This window comes from Neophocaena asiaeorientalis, unplaced genomic scaffold, assembly GCF_003031525.2.
Source record: "Neophocaena asiaeorientalis asiaeorientalis breed wild unplaced genomic scaffold, Neophocaena_asiaeorientalis_V1.1 scaffold346, whole genome shotgun sequence".
In the NCBI taxonomy this organism is placed as follows: Eukaryota; Metazoa; Chordata; class Mammalia; order Artiodactyla; family Phocoenidae; genus Neophocaena; species Neophocaena asiaeorientalis.
Window position 1 is genome coordinate 182,440 of NW_020175400.1, and position 12,402 is coordinate 194,841.

General features: G+C 38.5%; 1 protein-coding gene and 1 pseudogene across 2 annotated transcripts in view; one reads left to right on the forward strand and one right to left on the reverse strand.

Annotated features, from left to right (window-relative positions):
- BTBD1 (BTB domain containing 1) overlaps positions 1-12,402 on the forward strand; it is a 44,457-nt gene that overhangs the window by 10,690 nt on the left and 21,365 nt on the right. For both annotated transcript variants that reach the window (XM_024766487.1, XM_024766488.1), the window contains exons 2-4: positions 240-396; positions 4,637-4,742; positions 11,611-11,808. In XM_024766487.1, the coding sequence (XP_024622255.1) occupies positions 240-396; positions 4,637-4,742; positions 11,611-11,808 (461 nt within the window). The remainder of the gene's footprint in view (positions 1-239; positions 397-4,636; positions 4,743-11,610; positions 11,809-12,402) is intronic.
- On the reverse strand, positions 7,825-9,531 carry LOC112414179 (heterogeneous nuclear ribonucleoprotein A1-like; annotated as a pseudogene).

Sequence of the window (12,402 nt, forward strand, 5' to 3'; positions counted from 1 at the left end):
TTCACTTAACTTTAATCTCCTCTATAAATGGACACTGCCTACCTCTCAGGATTGAGTCAGAATAAAATGAGGTGATGTGTGTGCACATGCCCTTGTAGCCCTGGAAAGTTTGATGTACTTTTCAAGTTATTTTTCACTTTGCTCATTATCTTTTAAAATATTCCTCAGAGGTTTAACACTGATGGATTGCTTATCTAAAACCCTACTGATCATCTCTGCAATTTCCACTTGTTTCCCAGATTTCTATATTCAGATGAAGTTCAAATTGGCCCAGAAACAGTTATGACCACTCTTTATACTGCTAAGAAATATGCAGTCCCAGCCTTGGAAGCACATTGTGTGGAATTTCTCACCAAACATCTGAGGGCAGATAATGCCTTTATGTTACTTACTCAGGTAAGTAAATGTAGCTAAGGTATGTATCATTTAGCTTTAAAAAATGGGTACAACTATATATGAATATTTACTGTTTCCTGGAGAATTAGTCCTAGATTATTATTTTAAAGCATATGAAATCTTCTGGTATCATTCAGGAAAATACATCAGAGTCATATAATTTTAGAATAGAAAAGCAAATTAGAGTTAATATATCATATAATAGGTAAAGAAACTGAAGCCTTATACAAATAGGGCATTATGACTCCAAGTTATATAACTGTTTAGGATTGGAGTTGAGGTTAGTATCCAGCATTGTTCCTGCTATGATTGAGAGTATGATAGCATGAAGCTTTCTGGACATCTTTGTTCTTGATTTGCGTTGGGTCTGAAATTAAGATTGAATATTTCAAGTCCAGAAAAGTTGTAAGATTTACTGTTTTCTGTCTTTAAGCTTGCTGACCCACTTCTGGAGGAGTTAGAATTTAAGAATATCCTTACTTTGACATTTTAAAAAGTTTTCACTGGGTATACTATACATGCAGAAAAGTACACATATCATAAGTGTACAGTCTGATGAATGTTTACAAACTGAACACATCTATGGAATCATTAACCAGTCTTTAACTTATACTATTTAGCATCTGTTAAATGCCTGTAATCTGAGCTCCATACTTGAGATATAAATAAATTGTTGTTGTTCTTTTTAGACGATGTTATGATACCCTTTTACAAATTTGTTTTCAAAATCCTAAACTAGTCTAGTGTCCCCCAGAATTCATGTGTTGAAATTTTAATCCCCAGTACCTCAGAATAAGACCTTTTGGGGAGATAGGGTCTTCACAGAGTTAAGCAAGTTAAAATGAGGGGGGGAAAAAGTCTAAGCTAATAATATATAATCCTACTGAATATTAGTAATGGAAATAATCATGGCTGTTCCTTAGCCTAACCGTCTCATTTTCCAAATGAAAAATCTAAAACCTGGCTAGTTAACTACCTGCCCAAAGTCTCACAACAGTCTAGGTGGGGCCAGAGCCCACAGCTCAAGTTTCCCAGTTCTACATCCATTTTTGTTTTTTTAATTTTTTTGTTTGTTTCTTTTTTTGCTGTACGTGGGCCTCTCACTGCTGTGGCCTCTCCCGTTGCGGAGCACAGGCTCTGGACGCGCAGGCTCAGCGGCCATGGCTCACAGGCCCAGCCGCTCCGCGGCATGTGGGATCTTCCCGGACCGGGGCATGAACCCGTGTCCCCTGCATCGGCAGGCGGACTCTCAACCACTGCGCCACCAGAGAAGCCCTCTACATGCATTTTGTCATACCAAAAATGACTGATGGCATTTTTTTTTAATCTTTGGCCGTTAAGTATTTATAGTTATAGAAGAAAGAACATGCTGATGTCACCTCTTCTTAGACATAATCACAGAACTCCATGTCTGTATATATTGTATTCCAGACACTAAGCTAGTCCCTTTGTATATATTATCACATTTACTCCTCATTACAGCTGTGCTGTTGTTTATTATTATCCCCATTTCAAAGATGAAGAAATGGAAGCGTAAAGAGGTAAATGTGTTATATAACATGAGACAGCAAGTGGTAAAAGTAAGGTCTCAACCTTAAACCAGTAAGGTACGGTGATATTGATGATAATAATAGCAAAATGTATTGAGTGAGTATTGTGTGCCAGGTACCATTCTGAATACTTGGTATGCATTAATTCATTTAATCTTCACAATAACTTTAGGAGATGTAGCTATTCTAGGTGAAGATTTTCTTATCATCCCCATTTTATAGACAAGGAAACTGAAGCACAGGGAGGTGAAATAACTTGACCAAGATTATATAACTAATAAGTGATGTCTCTTTGCATTTTTTTCCTCTTTTGAATTTGGGATGAAAATCCAATAAAGAAGTTGATAGTCATAAGATTCTTTATTGTCTAAACAATTTTGTTGTGTGTAGAGAGGGTCACTTAACTACTCTTTTTTAAATTCAGTCATAAAATTTAGAAACCAATAGGACTTCCCTGGCGGTCCAGTGGTTAAGATTCTGCGCTTCCACTCCGGGGGACACGGGTTCATACCTGATCGGGGAACTAAGATCCCGTATGCTGCGCGGTATGGCCAAAAGAAAAAAAAAATTTAGAAACCAGTAAATTAAACTTTGACAATTAAAATACGCTTTCTAGGGCTTCCCTGGTGGCGCAGTGGTTGAGAGTCCGCCTGCCGATGCAGCTTTCTAGTTCAGGAGGCCAAGGTGGGGCCTGAGAGTCTGCATTTCTAACAGACTTTCAGATGATGCTGGTGCTTCTGGACTACACTTTGAGTAGCAAGGGTTAACAGATGTCACTGAGAAAAAGAAACTTTTCAGTGTCTCATTGGTCTTAGAACTCAACATTACTCCAAAATTTTCATGGTGGGGTCATGTGAATTAGCCCACAAATTGTCATGTGAACGTCTTGTTCCTGCCAAGTGAGTCATTTGAACTGAGCATGTTCATTTACTTGAGAGGACCTATGCTAGCTTCCCTCTAAAACAAAGAGCCAGTATACTGTACCAGCATAGATTACAGAGGGAAAAACACTCTCTGTGAAGTGATACAATCATTAAAAATAGTGCTATTTTATCAGGTAATGCCAGGCTCAAACTAAATTTAGAGAAAATTTATTTTACTCTTACGTAGCAGCAGTAGATTCTAAAAGTAGATTCTAAAGCATACAGTAGATACTGTATCTGAGTGACTGAAATATTGCTACTCTGAATTAAATAATGTTTTTCCTAGAGTAAAATATCAATTTTTGCATGAACACTAGCTCACCTATAAAAACTGAGTTGGCCAGTTAAAATATCTGCTGAAATTAGAATTTTTAAAATGTACTATTTTTCATATTTTAAAAATATAAAAACTGTGATCCTAGACTGGATCCCATGCTAGAAGGAACAGTGTTATAAAAAGCATTATTGGGCCAATTGAAAAAACTGAAATACAGACAGTAGACTTCTGTTTTGTCCATGCTATTAAATGTAAACAGAGCTGACCCTAGGCCAGAAGGAAGATTGGTCATTGGCACACCTATCATCGTATCTCCTTTTTCAGTGTTATGTTTTTTTAAGAATTTCATTTCTCCTTTTTCAGTGTTACAGTTTTTAAAAAATTTCAATTGAGTTTGAACGCCCCCATTTTTAAACTTTTTTTTGAATTATAATATGCATCCTGATAAAGCACATATTGTAAGTTTGACTTCTGACTTCTTAAAGCCTAGATTAGCTTTGCTAAAATCATACAGTATACAGTTGATCCTTGAACAACACGGGTTTGAACTTTGTGGGTCCACTTATATGTGTAATTTTTTCAGTAGTAAATACTATAGCATTACATGATTAGTGGTTGATTGAATCCAAGGATATGGAGGAACCTCGGCTACAAAGGGCCAACTATAAGTTGTATGTGGATTTTGACTGCACAGAGGGTCAGTGCCCCTAACCCCCAAGTTGTTCAAGGGTCAGCTGTATACTCTTGCTCAATATATACAGTACCTTCTTTTGCTTACCATTAAGTTTGTGGGATTCCTTCATATTGTGTGTAGTTGTAGATCGTTCATTCTCATTATTGTGTAATATTCCATCATGTGAATTCACTTATTTGCTCCTCTGTTGTCAGGCCTAGTTTTTGCTTAGGTTCCCAGAACTTTCATGCTGTAAAATTCTTGTACTTTATTCTCTTCCCCCAATCAAAATAGGAAATGGAAAAAAAAAATCTGATCTGTTGGTACTGGTATGCTTGACAATTGATATTACCATTTAGTGAAAAGATCTTAAGACTTGGACTTAAGTACTGGCTTTGGAGCATTACTAGCTAGATGTTACTAGGCAAGTCAGTATACCTCTCTGAGCCTCTGTTTCCTCATCTGGATAATGGGATAATGTCTGCCTTATCTAACCTAGAGTGTTTCACTAAGGATAACATAAGTGATGTATAAGAAACAAGGCAATGCATATATAGGCATATGAAAATAAAAATAACAGGGTTGTTAGTGGTAATATGAATTAATTGTTATCTCAGCAGGGCATTTTTGCTTTTAGCTTTTATTTCTGATTGTGGAATGAAAAGTTTTAAGCACATATAGACATTATAATTGTATTTTAAGTATGTGTTTTTATATAATTAGCAATTATAATTGTTTACAGTATTAGCTTTGAATATGTACAGCCTGAAGGTAAAATAACTATGAAAATAAAATAACTAGCTTTTTATATGTTTAGGCTCGATTATTTGATGAACCTCAGCTTGCTAGTCTTTGTCTAGACACAATAGACAAAAGCACGATGGATGCAATAAGTGCAGAAGGGTTTACTGATATTGATATAGGTAAGTTCACTGTGAGTTAAAATGTTACCTTTTAAGTACAGTAATGCCTTACTAGTCAGCCTTGTTGGCAGACAAGCTGTTTTTAAATTAGTGGGTTTTCCAAGTGATTTAAGTCTACCTCTTTAAGAGTTTCGCTTTCTTTATTTTGCTGAAGTATTCCTAAAAGTCTTAACTACCTCATTGCCTTTTAAAAGATGTCAAATCAAACAGATATTCATTGAATGCTCACCATATGCACGGCATTATACTAGGGTCCTATAAGAAATACAGAGAAGGGTAAGATGTGCATTTTCTTAAGGAAACTGTCATCTCATTGGAGAATCAGGGAACAAATATGTGAAAATTAAGATTTAAGGCATTAAATAGAAGAGATGACATACGGCAAAATGTGACTTACGCCTTTTCTGAACTAGATACATAGAAAATAATTACTATGCAAATCCAGAACATGAAGAGAGCACCTCACATAGGAGTGTTAGGAAAATCTTGACCCAGAAGGTTCTGACATGGGCCTTAGAGAATGGATAACATTTGGTTAATGAAGAGGGGAGGGCATTAGAGGCAAGTGGAACTGCACGAAGAAGTGTGTGTAGAGGAAGGGCGGTGCAAGGCAGGTGAAAGCCAGCTTGTGGAGGACAGTGCAGTGACAGGCTGAGGAGTTTGAATTTTGTCGTGTAGGAGAGCAGAGAGAGCTGATCCAGGCTTATGACTTAAAATATCACCATCATGAACCCATAATATCTATTTTTAATCTTACCTTCTTCTGGGCTCCAAATTTATATACCCAACTATTTACTTGACATCTTCATTTGGAGATTTTATAGGCATTTCCAACAACACAGCTAAAAGAGAGCCATTGATTTCCCCCAACTCCCTGTTAAATCTTTTTGTTCCTTTCCAGTTTTCTCCTCATTCTTCCCTAATGGCACCACCATGCACAAATAAAAACCTAGAAGTTATTCTTGATTACTCTCTTTCTTTCATACCCCACATGCAGTTTATCAGCACATGCTCTCTGCTCTCCACTCAAAATGTATCCTGGGGGAATTCCCTGGCAGTCCAGTTAGGACTCGGTGCTTTCACTGCAGGGGCCCAGGTTCAATCCCTGGTCGGGGAACTAAGATCCTGCAAGCAGCGCAGCACAGCCAAAACAAAAAACGCAAAGGTATCCTGAATCTGACCATTTCTTACCATATCCATTGCTCCCACCTAGTCAAAGCCACTGTTCTCTCACCTGGATAACCTCTGTGGTCTCCTATTGTCTCCCTGCTTCCACTCACCCTTGCTTTCATACTGTCCATTCTCTACACAGCAGCAGATTGTATCACATCCTTGCTTCCAGTGTCTTCCCACTGCAGTTAGAATAAAATTCTAACTGCCTACAGAACTTACAAGATGCTATGTGATCAAGCCTTATATTAGTCAGGGTAGGCTAGGCTTGGCTGTGGTAACAAATAGACCCCAAAATGCAAGCTCAACACATTTGCACAAATAAACCCCCAAAATGCACACTGCTCCAACACAATAGAAATTTTTTTTACACTCATGCAGTCCAAGGAAGTGTTCCCAACCAGTGAGTGGCTCTCTTGCATCTTGTGGCTCTGCCATTTCCTACAGCCTGCTTATTATCTGTATCTTGCTAGCAAATGGGAAAACGCCTGGGCAAGGAAAATACCCACATCTTAAAAGCTTTGACCTTGAAATGGCACCCTCATTTTGCCTCTTATTTCATTGGACAGAATTCAGTCACCAGATGCCACCTAACTTAAGGGGAGGCTAGGAGATGCAGACTACTCACATCCCAGGAAGAAGAGAAAATAGAATTTTTGTAAAGAGCTGGCAGTAACTACCTGCCTCCTTCTGTATCTGACCTTGTCTCCTACCATTCTGCTTCTCATTCACTATGTTCCATATCCACTGGCCACAGTTATTTCAGTGTTTTTGAGCCTTTGTATTTTCTGTTCCTTCTGATTGGAATCCTTTTCCCCATGAATCTTTGTGTGGCTACCTCCTTTTAATCATTCAGATCTCAGGTTAAACAAGACCTGAGACGGGCCATCTCACGCCTACGTAAAGTACCATATTCCCCTAAACAATCCCTGTTCTGTTATTCTTATTTATTTTTCTCATAATATGTATCACTCTCTGAAAATCTTATCTTGGTCTTTGTCTGAATATGTATATATTGATTGTCTACCTCCTCCTTCTAGATTGTACACTCCTTAAAGGCAGAGACTTTGTCTTGTTTACCACTGTATCTCCAGCACTGAAAGTAATAGAACATAGTATGTGTTCAGTTAATATTTGTTGACCAACTGGGCTGACTGGCTATGTCTAGAATGTTACCTTTCCTTCCCACCTTGGCTAGTTCTCACTCAGTCTTAATGTCTTGGCTCAAATTATAACTTTCTTAAGAACTGCTGCCCTCCCCTCTTCCATGAAATTTAATATATTCCTGTTTCAATAACATCCCTTTCTTAGTTTGCCTGTCTGCTGCACATTACCTTGGGAAGGATTTGTGCTCTTCTTGCATTATCCTGAAGGGCAGGGACTAGATTTGGTTCCCCCCCAGCACCTGCACGTTGTGTGCTATTGAATTTTTGTTGAGTTACTGGATGTTTGAGAGCCCTAAGCACTGCCCACGTTGGTAATGTAACATTGCTTAATCCTAGTGTCCGTCCCTTTAAGGAGCTATCAAGTGCTCCACTTCAGTCTACTGTCATTTGAAATAATACTGCCTGCATCTGGGTGACTCACTCTGAGAAGTTGTTTTGTAAATAGCTCCTCCATTAGGCATGTCATTGGATCCTGGGAATCTTTTTTTTTTTTTTTTTTATTAATAATCAGAAAACTCCATGACTTTGCTTGGGTGACCCTTTTCACGGTGTACTCCAGGTCACAACGCAATAACTGTCAGTTCAACTACACCAAGGTTTCGGAAGACAATAGCTTCTCCACCAGAGCAGGTTGTAAATAAATTTTGAATGGAACCTGGCATCACCCTGAAGGAATAGTAACTTCACACTGTTGGGGTAGTTTTCCAAAATGGCTTCAGAGTAGACTGACTTTACACAGCACATTTAAAAAAAAGACACATTTATTCAGTGTCATGATCAGACTATTACATTTAGCAATCAACAGCATGGGTGCAAAAAAAAAAAAATCTACGTTAAAACCCTTTGTTGGAATGCTTTACAGTTTCCATAGAACAGAAACTAAAACCTGTTATACAATTAGTCACAAATACAGTCCTCGAGGTTTTTTGCCCATACACATGAGTATTGTCTAAAACATGTCTTCTTTGTAGCAGCTAGGCCCTACCACCACTGTGCTTTGGCTGAGTTCACAAATCTCTTGTAACCTGTAGCTTCCCTGTCACTTCTCTGGCTCTCCTCTCCTGCTAAGCTTTGTTTCCTGGCAGTAATCAAAACCTTCTGCCACTGCCATAGCTACTGCTGCTGCTGGAACCACCATAGCCACCTTGGTTTCGGGGTTTGGCAAAGTATTGGCCTCTACCACCACAGGGGCCAGAACTTCTGCCTCCAAAGTTTCCTCCTTTCATGGGTCCAAAATTTGAAGATTGATTGTTGTAACTGCCAAAATCATTGTAGCTTCCACCACCTCCAAAATTGCTTTCATCATTACCAAATCCATTATAGCCATCCCCACTGCCACCATAGCCACCACCACCATGGCTGCCACCAAAGCCAGCTCGACCACTGAAGTTTCCTCCACGACCAAAGCTGTCATTCCCACCAAAACCCCCTCCACAACCACCACCAGTTTCCAGAACCACTTTGACTTCTTTGGCTGGGTGAGGCACTAGCCATCTCTTGCTTAGATAGGGCTTTCCTTACTTCACAGTTGTGGCCATTCACATTGTGGTATTTCTGAATGACAGGCTTGTCTACGGAGTCATGGTCATCAAAGGTTACGAAAGCAAAGACTCTCTTTTTGCCACTCCCTTGATCTGTCATGATTTCAGTCACTTCAATTTTCCCATACTGTTCATAGTAATCTCTTAGATGATGTTCTTCAGTATCTTCTTTAATGCCACCAACAAAAATCTTTTTCACCTGGTTAAGTGGGCACCAGGTCTTTGAGAATCTTCTTTTGAGACGGCCCTTTTTGGTTCCACAACTCTTCCATCCACCTTGTGCGGCCTTGTGTTCATGGCCGCATCCACCTCCTCCCCAGTGGCATACGTGACGAACCCAAAGCCCCTGGAGCGCTTGGTTCTTGGATCCCTCATTACCACACAGTCTGTGAGCGCTCCCCGCTGCTCCCAATGGCTCCTCAGGCGCTCATCGGTTGTTTCAAAGCTCAAACCTCTGATGAAGAGCTTCCGCAGCTGTTCAGGCTCTTTGGGTGACTTTGACTTAGACATGACAGCAGTGGAGGTGGGGGAGACGTCAACGATACTTATACTCAGCAGCGTCCACGGGCAGAAAGTAACCTACCGAATGTATCTCCTTGGGAACCTTGAAGTAGGTACCTTGCACAGGATGAAAACCCTATAAATATTTGTTGATTTGATTTGCAGTGGTTTGTATTAAAACCCAGTATTGTATGATGTTTATAAATACAATTCTGTGTGTTTTTATGACCTTTATTAGGCTCTAAGCTGTCATTTCTTATTATAACACATCTATCTATAGAGGACCTATGTGTTTTCACCTCATAGTCTAGTTTGTCACAATGTACTTGTTAAAAATTGGGAATGAAAGAGAATTCTAGGATCTGAAAGAAAGACCTGGCTTCAGGAGCTTTTTTTAAATAGCTATTTTAGATTCTAGGGATGCTTTTTCTCCTCTGGCATTTGAATATGTGCTCCAGAGGGATATGCTTACCTTTTTCCAAGTAGAGAGATACTGTTTCTTGTAGGTTTTTGCCAAAGGAAAAAGATAATATGTCACATTGATAGAACAGAATTAATTTACATTATGCCAGGGGCAGTATAATGTGCTTGTTTTTTAGCCTTTAAGTTTCTATGTTTACCTTTACTGAAGTTTTTAGCATACAAGGTAGAGAAATGGAGGTTCAAAGTTGTCTGTTTTTCTATTGAATGATTAAATATTATGATCATGGTATATTCCTAATCCTACAAGTATTGAGGTATGTTGACTTACACTCATTTATCTTTGAAAAGGTTTCCTGGGACCTTAGTTTATACTCATCTGCTCAGCTACAAGAGAAGGAAAAAGCTTGATTTTTAAAAAAATTATGTTTAACCTCTTCATTTTTAACATATTGTTGGGCCCCTTCGGTGTTCCAGGGACTGTGATATCTTTGCTGTAATGATACCTATGTTTGTTATTAAACTAATATTTGGTTCTGGTATGAATGTGTAGACCATTGCATAGTAGAATTTTGTTTTTAATAAATTTTTCTTAGGTGCGTGTTTCTGGGCAATTTAATTATATTTTAATGTTTTCATTGATTTCTGGTCTGCTGTAGTTTAAAAATAACTCGGCCTATTTTAATTTTGCCTATGATAAGAGGGAAAAGGATTCTGAGGGAGGGCCTGAGTTACGGTCATGATATTTATACTTGGATGTCAGATAGGGCTTTCAAACTTAATATGTCCAAAATTAAGCTTCAGATCTCCCCTCTCACCACCCCCCACCCTGCTTCCACATAGTAGTCTTTCTCATCTCAGTTGATGCCACTGTCATCCCTCCATTGCTTAGGGTATACACCTGGGAATTATCCTTTACTCATGCTCTCTGTCACCCCCTATATCCAATCTGTTAGGAAATCTCCAGTCTCCTTTCAGAGTATACCCTGAATCTGATCATTTTTCACCACTTCCGCCTGGTCCAGGCCACCATCACCTCTGACCTGGATCAGTGCAAGAGCCTCCTAATTGATCTTGTTTCCACTCTTGCCTCCGTTACTGTCTCTTCTCATCACGGCTGCCAGGGTGGTCGTTTTAGAACATAAAATGTCACAGCTCAGAACCCTCCAGGGGTTCCCTTTTTCACTCAGAGTAAAAGCCAAATGATCTACAGGGTGCTACATGATTGCACCCCGCTTCCCACCATGCTTCTGGCCTCATCACCTACTAATTTTCCCTCTTGCTCACTCTCCTCCAGCCACACTGACCTCCTGGCTGTTCCTCACATATGCCAGGCACACTCTCATAAGAGAGCCTTCGCACTGGCCAGTCCTGGAGTGCTCTTTCTCTCGAGGTGTGTTTGGCCTACTGACCCCACCCCCCTCGACCTCCTTCAGGTCTTAACTCAAGTGAGGCCTATCCAAACTATCCTATTTTAAGCTGCATTTCTGATTCCCCTTACCCTGCTATCTTTTCCTACATTTGTTATGTAACACAGTATAATTTACTTATGTTTATTGAATCTGTTTCCCCCATTAGAATGTAAGCTCCGTGAAGGCAAGGAATTTTTAACTTTTTGTTTAATGATGTATCCTCGGTGTCTAGAATAGTGCCTGGCACATTGTGAGTGGTTAATAAGAAATATTTGCTGAATGAATGAATGAATTGTAATCTGTAGACTTTATGAATTTGTTCATTACTGATTGGGAGCCTTTTTCTCTGACTTACTTATTATTCTTGTTCTGAATATTTGAGTTTGCTTGCTGAATGGCATGAATATATAAGGAGATACTGTATCTAAGCTTCCATGTATAGTAAGTAATAAGTTGAATGTTAACCTTATAGTAATTTTTTAAAGAAAACTTTGCTGTTTAATTCCTTTAATTCTTTAATATTTTTAAGTGTAGACTCTATAGTTTTAAGTATCCTATTTTTATTGAGATTTGAAATTTTTATATAAGCATGTTTGTGAGTATTTTGTTAAAGAGCAAAATATTACTAATTTGACATATTTTTGTATTTTACCTGTAGACACACTCTGTGCAGTTCTAGAAAGAGACACTCTTAGTATTAGAGAAAGTCGACTTTTTGGAGCTGTTGTACGGTGGGCAGAAGCGGAATGTCAAAGACAACAATTGCCTGTGACTTTTGGAAACAAACAGAAAGTTCTAGGGAAAGCACTGTCCTTGATCCGGTTCCCGCTGATGACCATTGAGGAGTTTGCAGCCGGTAAGGCTGTAACTTGTCCAAAATCTACTTGAAACTATTTTAATGGGCAGTCAGTCTCCCTGTGCGAGAGGGGAAAAGAAGCTGTTTATGTATGTGCATTTGTGTGTATAATTTCATTCAATTCTCCTAATAGCCCTTCAAGATAATATTGTAGGTTATATATTTATGTATTTTAAAATTATATGTATTTTGTATCTTTTAAAATATTTTGTATATTATAAATATATAAAAATTATATGGTATTTTACAGGTTTAAGAACTGAACCTGAGAGAGGTTAAGTGCCTTACCTAAAGTTACAATGACAGATCTTTCTGACTCTTAGGGTTGACGCTTCTTAGTTCTGTGACCAGTTCTTGTTTCCCATATCAACACTGAGTATCATCTGCTTTTAAGTCATGGCCAGATTGATTTAAAAGAAAAAAAAAAATCTCATAATGGTTTAAAATTATATTTCCTTACGTTTATTGGCCACTTGTATTTTTTCTTTTTCCTTTTTTTTTGAATTTTTAAATTTAATTTTATTTATTTTTTTATACAGCAGGTTCTTATTAGTCATCTATTTTATACACATCAGTGTATACATGTCAATCCCA